The sequence below is a fragment of the Musca vetustissima genome, unplaced genomic scaffold (assembly GCF_032173495.1).
Source record: "Musca vetustissima isolate MV318-11 ecotype Yass unplaced genomic scaffold, APGP_CSIRO_Mvet_v1 utg45265, whole genome shotgun sequence".
NCBI lineage: Eukaryota > Metazoa > Arthropoda > Insecta > Diptera > Muscidae > Musca > Musca vetustissima.
Window position 1 is genome coordinate 77,118 of NW_026878241.1, and position 13,772 is coordinate 90,889.

Sequence of the window (13,772 nt, forward strand, 5' to 3'; positions counted from 1 at the left end):
AAATATGGTACAATTTACATTTGAGTGAACCGATAGAGATGGAAAACTTAAATTTGGATTTTTTTGAAAACTCGTCATTATTTTTACTAAATATGGTTCAATTTAGATTTGAGTGAACCGATAGAGATGGAAAACTTAAATTTGGAATATTTGTTATTTGAATTTTGCCTTGTAAGGGCAGTGACCATTTGATTGAAATATTAAGTGATTTATTTATGCTCTTTCGAGTTGAACTTAATGATCTAAGTCTTGGATTTGGAATTAACATTATTCGTACTTACGGATACGAGAAGTACTAAATATGGTAAGGTTAGAGTATAGGATTGAGACAGGAAATTTTGAATTATGTGTACTAAATGGTACTAAGTTTAGTACAATTTAAATTTGAGTGAAAGAGTAGAGATTGAAAAGTTATATTTGCAAAAAAAAAAACATTACTGTTAGAGTACTGAATTGAGACAGTGTTGTAAATTCGAAATTATAAGTAAATTTGGTACAATTTGGATGTTGGTGAACGGATAGAGCTGGAATCTTTATAGGTGGACTTAAGGTTATTATTGGAGTGCATGACTGAAGAAGTTTTGGAAATTCGTACTTATGGGTACGAAACACACAAAACTTGGTATAATGTTAGCTATGGTGAACGGTTATAACTCGAATGCTGAAAGTTGCAACTTAGGTTACTGTGGGCGTGTAGGATTGATATAGGTTTCGTATATAGGCACGAAAAGTACAGAATTGTACGAAATCTGGTGCAATTTGGTTTTTGGTGAACAGGAAGGGCTGGATTTGGAATTTAGATTACTATTGCAGTGTAGTATTGAGCTATGGAGACAACTTTGATAACTCGAATTTATGTGTACGAATAGTAAATAGAATAGAAAATGTACTAAATTTTGATTTGTGTAACTGAGAGAGCTGGAAGCCTAAAAATTGGAATGCGGTTCATTAACGGAGAGTTAGAAAGAAGTACCAAAGGGTTTTTGGTACTTACTGGTTCTAAATTTAGTGGTGGTAGTGATATGGAGGCTTGGGCTTGAAGATAATCTTAAATGTGTACTTATTTGTTCGAACAGTGCTGAACGGACCTAAGTGTGGATTCTGTACGTATTTGCTAATATATATAATTGGAATTCTGATCCATTTTCAAAATAGGAAATAAGAAAGAGATTTCGGAAAATTGTTCTAATGTATATAAAGAGTACTAAATGATAATAAACTTGATATTAGATGTAGGAATAGGGGTGTTATTCAGAATTATAGTACAACAAATTACATACTATAAACGATTTCCATATTATTATTTTTATACCCTACACAACTATGTTGTCAGGGTATTATAGCTTTGTGCAGCCCCAAAAGTTTGTAACGCCGCGAAATATTTGTCCTGGACCCACCTTTAAGTATACCTATCGTCATATATCGACTAGCTGAGTGGATCTAGACATGTGTGTCCGTTCGTCCGTCTGTCCATTATAATTTGTAAACACGACACAGGCCACAGTTATGGACCAATTTTCACGAAATTGGGTTCTGTCCAATGAAGACCCCTATTGTTTTTTGGAAAAGATCCGTTAATATTTAAGGGATGAAATGGACCAAAAACTTTATTTTTGTCAATTTTTCTGGTCGCTCTAGAGGCCGCAATTATGGCCCAAACACCGCGAATATTTAGCGGGTCAAATGGACCCTGACTTTTGTGTGAAAAATGACAAAATTTTTAGTCTATGACATATATATTTACTCCTGAAGGACATAGGCGCGAGGAGTTGATAGTATATCCAAGGGGAATGTTTGGCCTTTAAATTGATACCAATTATATTCTCGTAGGTACTCGGATGCGGGAGTTGCACTTAAATATTTACACGTGCTTACGTATTCATATATAATCTATTGTCACACTGGAGAGCGGAAATATAGCGCTGATCGCTTTGAAATGTTCCATGAGGTTCCAGTTATGGTCAAGGACAACGCCTAAAATGTTAGGTGATGATCAGATAATAATTTTTCGGATAAAGTGGACCGAAAACTTAAATATTTTTACTTTTCGAGTCGAAAGCCGAACATCACAACACAACCCACGGTGAAGGGAATCTGGACAAGAAATTAGAGAGGCTGTACTGATTATTAGTAACATTTGCTGACCTCTAGCCAGTCAAAAGTGTGCAAATATCGCGAAATATTCCCAATCTCAGAATATAGAACCACAGAATGTTAGATTTTCATGCAAGTTGTGTAGGGTATCGTATGGTCGGCCCCGTCCGACTATACTGCTCCGCTCACTGTTTTTTTTAAAATTATTATTAAAAATGTTAAGTAGATATAGTTATGAAATTTGAAATTAGTCAAATTAGTCAAATTAGCATGCTCCGTAAATCTAGTCTTAATATACACTCCACCTTATGATGGAGGATATAAAAATCCGGGCTTATATTAGTGCATGGTTATTTTTTTAAATTCAATACCAAGTCAAAACATCGTTTAGTTAGGTCAAGCGATTGTATAATAACATTTTCAGCAACGTCTATGACCCTTAATCATTATGCACACTTTAAGTAATGACATCAACTTCTCGGCGATGTTTATAGACAGTGTTTTTACAAAGCAATTAAATTTAATGAACACTTATTGTGATTTACTATGGTGACGATGGCCTATAAAATGGCAAAAGTAATTGACTGGTGTTTGCCCCATACATTGTAGGATGTGTTAATCTACCACAAAGCCTAAATTTACGTCATAGAAAGGCTAATTTTGTGAATATGGAGGCTATATAAAGGAGATAGATTAATTCCATTGTCTTGGCAGAAGATGTTTATTGCAGCACACACACATACACACTCATCCGAAAATGCCAATGATAATATTCTCTCTGCCACTAGAGGTTAATGGCAGGACAAATGATAAAGATATGAAAATAAAAAAACTACGACGAAATTTCGTCAACAATAAGAACGACATCGTTTTCGTGTTTTTCTATTTTATTTATTTATTTTTTTTTCTTTTGTCTTCATTAACACCCATCGATGTCACGTTGTTCGCACCAAATGCATCGATGATTATTTTCTGGTATGCACAGGATTCTTCTTGGTCCTCATTGCAATTGGCAAACAAGTGGCAAACTAACAAAAAGCTCCATGGGAAACCACTCCTACGTATTTCTATGTTCGGCTATTGTCGCTTTTCTTTTTTCGGGGCCAAAATCCTTCAGTTCGAAGACCATTTGTTTTAATATAGGTTCACTTCCCACTTTTCATTCCTTCTTGCATATGTATGTGTGTGTGCGTGCATGCGTGTGATTGAAAAGGGATTAAGCTAGGGGATTTGCCACATACTGCAATGAATAGACGTTGCCTCCTTCTTTTTCTTTGGAGTTGTCCGCTTGTTTGTATTCTCACTTATAAATAGGTTGATTGTCATTTGAACTTGACAAATGTGTCGGTCGGTCAATGTTCTGTCAAATTGAATCTTTAATTGCAAAAATTAATTAATTTATAGCATTTATCGCGAGGACAATGCATTTATTGCAGTCATCAATACAAGGATATGGTTCAATGTGTGTTTGGGATTTGATGTGACAGTGGGATAAAATATCGTTATATTAACAATAGAAAGATATTTTGAAAATAAAAACTACGCATTTTTAAAGTACAAATTTTGGAACTTGCAAAAGTATACCTAGCAGTTCACGCTTACTTTGTTTATTGGAAAAAAAACAGTCGTTAAATTCGGTCGGAATAAACACCAACATGGGTGCATTCGTAACTTCTTAAAGATCATAATCTTTATATTGAGATCAGGGACGTACGAAATTAATTTTTTTCGCAGTAAATTTTTGTTTGCAACAGCGAATTTTTTCATTTTGTACTACCGGGCCAATCATATCTCGACTAGCTGAGTCGATCTAGACATGTGTGTCGGTCCGTCCGTCTGTCCATTTTAATTTGTAAATACGATACAGGTCACATTTATGTTTGTAACAGGCAAAAGGAATCGAGATAGACACATGGTTCCTTTCGAGAATAATCATAGAATCACTTTCTGAGTCGATTTATGCATGACCGTCTGTCCGTCCGTCCGTCTGTCTGTCCATGTTAAATTGTAAACAAGCCAAGAACGAACCCTATTGAAATTAAAGAAAATCGGATCAGATTAAGATATAGCTCCCATATATATTATCGTCCGATTTAATGTATATGGTGTATCAAAGTCCCTATATATCTTTCGATTTGCACGAAATTTGGCACAGCGTACTGAAGGAGGTCTAGAATGATGTGTGTTAAATTTCGTGAAAATCGGTTTAGATTTAGATATAGCTCTCATATATATTTTCGTCCAATTTTAGGTAAATATAGCACCAAGGTCCCTATATATCCTTCGATTTGCACGAAATTTGGCATAGCGTAATGAATTGAGTCTAGAATGATGTGTGTTAAATTTTCTGAAAATCTGTTCTGATTTAGATATAGCTCCCATATATTTTATTCCGATTTAATGTATATGGTGTAACAAAGTCGCTATATATCTTTCGATTTGCACGAAATTTGGCATAGCGTAAGGAATTGAGTCTAGAATGATGTGTGTTAAGTTTCCTGAAAATCAGTTCCGATTAAGATAGAGCTCCCATATAGAGTTTAAGTTTAGTTGAAATCGTTTTAGATTTCGATATAGCATATTTGCTTTATCGCCAAGTTTTGACCGCAAACTAAATTAAAAAACCAGTGAGCGGAGCAGTATAGTCGGACGGGGCCGACCATACGATACCCTACACAACTACCAAGATTTCGTGAAGATTGGTCCATAACTGTGGCCTGTATCGTGTTTACAAATTATAATGGGCAGACGGACGGACGGACACACATGTCTAGATTGACTCAGCTAGCCGAGATATGACGATTGGTATACTTATAGGTGGGTCTAGAACCAATATTTCGGGCTGCACAAAGAAGCTATAATACCCTGACAACATAGTTGTGTAGGGTATAAATATCCTCTTTTGTTACTAGAAAAAATATTCTTTAAAAATATCGACGCCTATTTTCTTACTTGAAAAAATATTCTTTAAAAATATCCACGCCTATTTTCTTACTAGAAAAAATATTCTTCATGCTTATTTCAGAATTTTTTTTCCTTAAAAAAAGAAAAAAAAATTCCAATTCGGGGAATTTTAAAACTTTTAAAATAATTTTTCCAAAAACTGGAACATAAAAAGTTTTAGACCAGTTGAACTTAAAAAGGGTAACATGAAATTTGAACACGCTCTTGCTGAACGGTTTTCCCAGAATTCTTAATACGTTTCCCTGCTTTCGTCTTCTAACGTTTTTATTATTTCTATAAAGATAATGTAGGTGTTAAAATATCACGTGTCCTGGTTTCCAATTTACTGCAATGCAGTTGAAAACAAAAATTTTGCGACTTCTCCAATATCATATCTAAAAAAAATGCTACAACAAATTTAATAAATTTTGTTTGTTGTTGTCACGCTCCAGAAAAAAAACACGTGATTTTCCAACAAGTTTATTGACTTCAATACAAAATTAAATTTTTTTTCGGATACAGCATGAGTTTCAAATATCAAAGAAATTGTTTGGTTTGAATTTTATCTTCCGGCCAGTGGTACTTATAACCCATGGTCTAAGCAAATAAAGACGAAAAGTAAACACAGTATTCGAAGACCTTTTTAACTTCAATTAATTAAATTTTAATTTTTGTTGTTTTTGTTTAAGTAATAAATATGAAGAAATTTGATGCTGTCCATAAATTTGTTTAGGGGCAATGACATTGTCTCAAAAGACACTGTCTATATTTTTAGGGTACCCCAGGAAAGAGTAGGGGGGTATGTATACACGGATATATGCAGTTCAATAGCAATTAACAACGAACCTCTCCTAAAAGGAAGCGGAAGTGTACATTAGCATGTTGAAAATAAACAGGGAAATGTTTACAAACAAAACAGCGTAGCAGAAAAAAAACCGCGAAAATATTCATCCATGTGTGTGTCTGTGAATGTCCATTGAATATAAAAGGTTGGTTGTAAGGCAAGAGAGAGAGAGAGCGCCACTTTGCAGACCGTTATTACCATGATGTGAGGATGTGCAAACAGCCGGAGAGGACGGGAGCTGGGCTGCTATATAAAGAAGCCGCTTGCAGAAATATCCTTCAGTACGTTGTGAACAGTGGCAGTGAGTAGTTGTAAAATAAATAAAGAAAACCGGCAAGAAAAGTGGCAAGTTAATAAAAATTAAAAGAGAGAAAGAGAAAAGTAATGAGAAAGTGAATCAAATACAAATCGAGAGAGGTAAATTGACAAATTTAAAGCGAGAGAGAGAGAGTAAACATTGTAGAGAATTTCAAAAGCAAAACAATAAAAGCCGGTAATAATAGGCAAATACACAACTAGCATGTGGGTCAAAGGAAATTGTAATTGAAAATCCGTTCAAAACACAACAAGAAAATAAAAATATAACAAAAATTGTAATTCGATAAAATAATAAAACAATTTTTCCAAAATTTTCAAAATGACTACTGCTCATGTCTATTTTGCCGATATACCCCTTTCGTCGCCCTCTTCGTCCTCGGCCACTAGCGTTGCCGCAGCAGAAGGTCATCGTTCCAATTTCGAGCCACCAAACAGTGACGCAACATCCATGCAACGTCAATGCAATCGGCGCAATGCCAACGAGCGTAGCATTTCGCCCGGCCTCAATACCAACACAACAGCGATGCACTCGACACCACGCTATGAACGAAATATGGGCTTCTTTCGACAACTGAGTCGTCGTTTTGGTTTGAGGTCAAACGATGACCTAGTTTATTCGGCCAGCAATGAGGAGGACAATCAAAGTTCATCGACCGATTCCTGTTCCTCGCATCGAGAAAATGCCAACAAGGATGCTCAGCAGCAGCGGCAGTACTGTAATGCCAGTAATATAATGACGGCATCAATGATGACCATGTCCATAACGGAGCATATCTCTTGTGCGTCCAGTGAGACCAGCAGCACGGTAGATATAGAGGAACAACAGCAGCAACAACAATCACAACTACCCGAAGACGACGATGATGATGCGGCTGACGAAAATAAACAAGCGAATGGCAAACAATCTAACACCAATGGCTGTCACAAGGATCGCAAATCCTTTGCCCGTTCCAGTTTTTCACGTCTCCACAGGCGTTCGGCCAGTTCGATACGACGAGCTTTTGAAAATTTCTCTTTGTCATCACGTTCACTATCATGCAGCGGCACAACACCGCCACCGCCGCCGCCATCATTGTCCTTGACCACACACCACCAACATACGTCATCATCCTCATCGTCGTCCACACCCATAAAATCGGCTCTCAAGTCGACATCTAACCTCGAACTGAATAAAAAATACAACAGCACATCATCGGCAAGTGCATCAACGTCGTCATCATCATCAGCAGCTACCGCTTCTGGCTCAACAGCAACAACAAAATCGAATAAAAACAACACAAAGCCACCGCCTCAAAGGATACTACGTCAGCCTGTCTCCTATACATATCTGAAGGGCATTTCAGGTTTACCAACCCAAAGGGTGCCACGTAATTCCGTATGCTGCCAATATGCCAGACGTTAATTTAATTCATGCCAACAAATACATATACACTCACACACACACACACTCGTAAACTCACACAAGGTTATTTGCTGTTATATAGCTCCAACATAAGTTTAAAGTTCAAATTCAATAATAATCCAAAAATATACTTACGCTAATGCTAACAAACAGCAAACGAATCTAACGATACGATACGAACAAGGCTGACAGAAACATGTAAAAGGCAACAGTATAACAATAGAGAGTATCTGTTGATATGTATCTATAGCTCACTATCCTGGTTAGCTTGTTACAACGTTGATGTCATAAACCTGTACATTTAATTTTTAATAGCCCAATGGTGTGTTAATTTTCATTCATACACCATGTCCAATATAGAACAAACACATATATCTAGATATTTAGCTAACGAGAGCATCAATTGCCGAACAGATAAAAGGTAGTTTCATAAAAAAACCGTTTATAAACCCGCAGTAGTGTAAATTTTTTCCAGCATACCAAAATTAAAAAATATATATAATGAAATGAAGGGATGATATTGCTTGGAGAGGCAGGGTGTAAAAGTGGTTATAATCATTTAATAAATTTCCAATCAAATAGAGGGTCTAATAGAATAGAAGTATAATGTCTGTTATTGCAATAGAAGGTCATATAAGCGCAATAGAAGACCCACCGAGTGTTCTATAGGAAACTCTTCTATAAACGGTAAACGACCTCCAGACCTTTAATCGACAATAGACTACTTCCAAGACTTTTATCTTTATTATAACACATTCAGATTTTCAGGATTTCTTTAGAAAATTGAAGACCTAAAAATCGCTTATGAATTGAAGTCTTCAAAATATTCTATATAAAAAAGTTGATGGTTCTTAGGTAGATTGTAGATTTTCTATCTATACTAATAAAAGCCGAAAAGGCTGAAGTTAGAATCTTGAAATTTTGGGTGAGGGTCACTCTTGGTCCAAGGGGATATGGTTGGGTTTTTGGAAATTCGTACTAGAACGGTACGAAAATTACTTAATGTGATACCATTTGTATTTGGCGAATCGGTAGAGCTAGGACTCTTAAATTTTAAATGCGGATCACTGAAGAAGAGGCGTTTTTTGGACCTTCGAACTATAAGTATACAAAAAGTACTAAAATGTTTTAAATTTGGTCCAATTTCGTAGCATTTGGATGGATAGAGCTAAAAACTTGAAATTTTGGAATGCGAATTAGGGTTGAGATGTAGGTTCTATTTAAGGAGATATGGTACTAAATTTGGTACACATTTAATTTGGAGGTACAAATCGAGTTGGTATCTTGAAATTTGAAATTGACATTACCCTCGGAATGTAGGATTGGGATACATACATATCCCAATCCTACATTAAATTATTTACTTATGTACAATTTGCATTTGGGTGAAACTATAGAGCGGGAACAATTAAATTTGGAGTCAGGATCACTGTAGGGGTGTAGGATTAAGGTCAGGATTCAGTTTAAGAAATTAATACTTATGGTTACTAAATGGTACTAAATTTGGTACAATATGAATTATAGGTGAACCAATAGAAATAGAATGATGAAATTTGGAGTCAGGGATGTACGATTGAGATATGAAGGTACGATTGAGATATATATGGTACTACTATGTACTAAATTTGGTACAATTTGAATTGTGGGTGAACCGATAGAGTTGGAAACCTGGAACTTGGATTTAGGATCACTGTGGGGATGTAGGTTTGGGTAAAGTAGGAAGCCATGGAAATTCGTACTACTGTGTACTAAATTTGGTACAATTTGAACTGTGGGTGAACCGATAAATTTGGAATCCTGGAACTTGGATTTAGGACCTCTGTGGGAGTGTAGGTTTGGGGTATGTAAGAAGTTTTGAAATTGGTACGACTATGTACTAAAAACCAGTGAGCGGAGCAGTATAGTCGGACGGGGCCGACCATACGATACCCCACACAACTTCCATGAAAATCTAACATTCTGTGGTTCTATATTCTGAGATTGGGCAATATTTCGCGATATTTGCACACTTTTGACTGGCTAGAAGTCAGCAAATATTAGTAATAATCAGTACAGCACCTCTAATTACTTGTCCAGATTCCCTTCACTGTGGATTGTGTTGTGATCCCCTAAATATTAACCGGGGTCTTCATTGGCCAGAATCCAGCCTACATGCAAAATTTCGTGAAGATAGGTCCATAACTGTGGCCTGTATCGTGTTTACAAATTATAATGGATCGACTCAGCTAGTCGAGATATGACGATCGGTATACTTAAAGGTGGGTCTAGGACCAATATTTCGCGGCGTTACAAACTCTTGGGGCTGCACAAAGTTATAATACCCTGACAACATATATATTATAATAAATGTGTTCAAATAAAATAGTAAACCTGAATGTAGACTTTAGAATATCTCAAGGTCAGGTATAGTAAGTTGAGTTATTACTCTCTTTTGTAAACAATTAAAGACCGTCAGAAGGCCCCATTACCTCATTGCCTTCTATAGGCATTCAAATCCTCAGATTGTACGGTTCCCGTTTAATATTGTTATTCGACAGAATTATTTGGGCAATTTCGAAATGATATTTAAAAATCGTATTTTATGTGTTTTTCTTTTTTTAAAAAAAAAACCTTTCTATATCTCTTCAAAATTGCCTTATATATCGGTTCGCCTATTTTTAATAGTCCCATAATTAGGTCCAGCCATATTCTATAAAAATCTACCGAATTCAATCGGTAACTGTTTAGTAAGTTTACTGTGTGTTTCTTCCTGATTATTCAACAGCCTTGGCAGTTCCGATTGGAAATTTAAATATTCTTATTATCATTATTGTTTTTTTTTAAGGAAAAAATTCTTTAGATTTTAATTTTTATTTAAAATTTTTAACAATAGACGATATTGATCAAGTTCCAAGCAATATCTAAATTTAATGATTCGTTTCATTAACAAAATAAAACATAAAAAAGTGGCGTTTTTGCAATTTTCTTCCTCAAAAAATTTCATTCACATCTGTTAATATAAGAAAACACCATTTATAAATGAAAAAATTACCTGTGATATTAAAAAAAATATATATTAAATTCATATCGATAAATAATTTAATCAAATTGGACCATAATTATATTTATAGGTATATGATTTCATGTCGTAAGCGTATTCTTTTGATTTGTATAACAAAAATACATTAATACTACCAAAACATGAGAAGAAAATTGCAAATGCAAACACAAAATAAAATAAAATGTAATATTATTTTTAAATTACATAAATTTTTATAAATTCTAAATATTGCACAGAAGTTATTAAAATAAAATTATAATAATTATAATTATAATAATTATTCACATTTGTTTGCCATAGAATTTTCACTATTAATATTTTTATAAGGAAATAGAGAAATTAATAATAAACAATTTTTTTAATATTTCTTAAAAAAATTAACTAGGTGTTTTGTTCTTATATTAAAACAAATACTTTTAATAAAAAACGCCCTATTTTATTTTTTTATATAAATGGTCGATATTATACATTTTTTTTATAAATTAGAAGTACACAAAACAAATAAATAAAAATTTTCTCCTTTAATATAGTTACTATTAAATTTCTAATCATTTATCACTGCTTATTTAAAATGAATTCTTAGACTTAAGTTACAATACGAAAATTTAATAATTTTAACCGAACAACCACAATTCGTTTTAAGAAAAATAAAATAAGACTGTTTATATATATAAAAAAATAAAAACATTCATAAAAAATATAATATTACAAAACATGCATATTGACAAAATTTTTAATTCATTATTCATAGTATTATAGCTTTTTATTAAAATTAAAATGCATTTAAATACATTATATACAAATTTCAATAGTGCTAGGCATACGACATTTACAGAGGCTATTTATTTTAAGCCTCCGTCATAATTTTATTCGCAAAATTATACAATATATTTATTAAAAAAAATTGAAATAATGGTCGGCACATATTAATTTTTTTTATAAAAATTGATTGCTTATTTGTAGAATTAATAATTTCCGACAATATGTGGTTGTGGCTATATCGCCATTTTGTAGTAGATATAAAAAATGTTTATGCATTGTGAAATAGTTAAGCGATTAATTTTCGTCAATGACAAAGTTCAAAATAAATAGAATGTCGAATGTCAGCCCCCCATTTTTTTAAAGATGGACAGACAGATACAAATGTCTAGATCGACTCTGCTAGTCAAGATACAACTATCGATGGTGGATCTCTCATGGCGTTACAAACACTTGGGGCCACACAAACGAATAATGCCACCACAACATAGTTGCGTATCATATAAATATTATCTTCGAATACGATTTTTTTTCGCCAGGAACCCGTTATGCCAAATTTCTGTAATTTCAATAGGGAAAATGTGACAAAGCCTTCCAAATACAGAAAATGGGGCGCCAACTTTTTACAGGGAATACCAAATGCCAGATAATTCGATGATAAACTGATTTCAACTCCTCGAAAATACCGAAAAATGTCAAGGCCATGTCAAAACATGAACACATATAAAAAACCTGTGAGCGGAGCAGTATAGTCGGACGGGGCCGACCATACGATACCCTACACAACTTCCATGAAAATCTAACTTTCTGTGGATCTATATTCTGAGATTCGGCAATATTTCGCGATATTTGCATACTTTTGACAGACTAGATGTCAGCAAATGTTACTAACTATCAGTACAGCCCCTCTAATTACTTATCCAGATTCCCTTCACCGTGGGTTGTGTTGTGATGTTCGGCTTTCGACTCGAAAAGTACAAATAATTAAGTGCTCTGTCCACTTCATCCGAAAAATTATTATCTGATCATCACCTAACATATTAGGCGTTGACCTTGACCATAAGTGGAACCTCATGGAGCATTTCAAAGCGATCAGCGCCATATTTCCGACCTCCAGTGTGGTAATAGGTTACTAAATAATATATGAATACGTAAGCACCTGTAAATTGTTAAGTGTAACTCCCGCATCCGAGTACCTACGACAATATTATTGGTATCAATTTAAAGGTCAACCACTCCTCTTGGATATACCGTCAACTTCTCGGGTCTATGTCCTTCAGTGATAAATATATGCGCTATAGAATACAAATTTTGTCATTTTTCCCACAAAAGTTTGGGTCATTTTGACCCACTAAATATTGACCGATCTTTATCAAAACAGGCATGCTTCTTCTTTGGCCCGATTCCCTTCTCCTCGTGAAAGATCACGATGTTTGGGTCATAATTGAGGACTCTGGAGCGACCGCAAAATCAGACAAAAATAAAGTTTTTTAATCCCTTAAATATTAACGATCTTTAGTCGCACGGGCCGACCATATGATACCCTACACAACTTCCACGAAAATCTTACTTTGTGTGATTTTATATTCTGAGCTTGGGCAATATTTCGCGATATTTTTACCCTCTTGACCGACTAGAGGCCAAAAAATATTAGTAATATTCAGTACATCACTTCTAATTACTTGTCCACATTCCTTTCAGCGTGGGTTGTGTTGTGATGTTCGACTTTCAATGTGGCCTATAGATCAATTCGAAAAAACACAAAAAAACAATAATTTTTGGGTCCACTTCATCCAAAAATTATTATCTGATCATCACCGAAAATTATAGGCGTTGTACTTGACCATAACTGGAACCTCATGGATCATTTCAAAGCCATCAGCGCTGTATATCCGCCCTCTAGTGTGGTAGTGGGTTACTAAGTAATATCTGAATTCGAAAGCACCTAAAAATATTTACGTGTAACTCTCACATCCGAGTACATACGGCAATGTAAAGGCCTGCCACTCCTCTTGAATATACTGTCAATTTTTAGGGTATATGTCCATCAGGTGTAAATACATACGCCAGAGAATACAGATTTTGTAATTTTTTACACAAAAGTCAGGGTCTATTTGACCCGCCAAATAATGGCCGATCTTTATCAAAATAGGATATCCTTCACCATGAAAAATTTCGCTATGTTCGGACCATAATTGCGGTCTCCGGAGCGACCAGAAAAAAAAACGAAAAAATATGTATTTGGTCCATTTCCATTTTTTACACAAAAGTAAGAGTCCATTTGACCCGCTTAATAATGGCCGATCTTTATCAAAATAGACATGCTTATTCCTTGGCCCGATACCCTTCACCATGTAAAAGTTCGCGATGTT

At 34.7% G+C, this 13,772-nt stretch overlaps 1 protein-coding gene across 1 annotated transcript; it reads left to right on the forward strand.

Annotated features, from left to right (window-relative positions):
- The first annotated feature begins 6,518 nt into the window (after positions 1 to 6,518).
- On the forward strand, positions 6,519 to 7,601 carry LOC133323067 (uncharacterized protein DDB_G0271670). The gene has a single exon (XM_061532024.1). The coding sequence runs from the start codon at positions 6,519 to 6,521 to the stop codon at positions 7,599 to 7,601; it is 1,083 nt and encodes a 360-aa protein (XP_061388008.1).
- The last annotated feature ends 6,171 nt before the right edge of the window (positions 7,602 to 13,772 follow it).

Coding starts and splice junctions, on each gene's coding strand:
- LOC133323067 (XM_061532024.1), top strand. CDS start 6,519: ATGACTACTGCTCATGTCTATTTTGCCGATATACCCCTTTCGTCGCCC.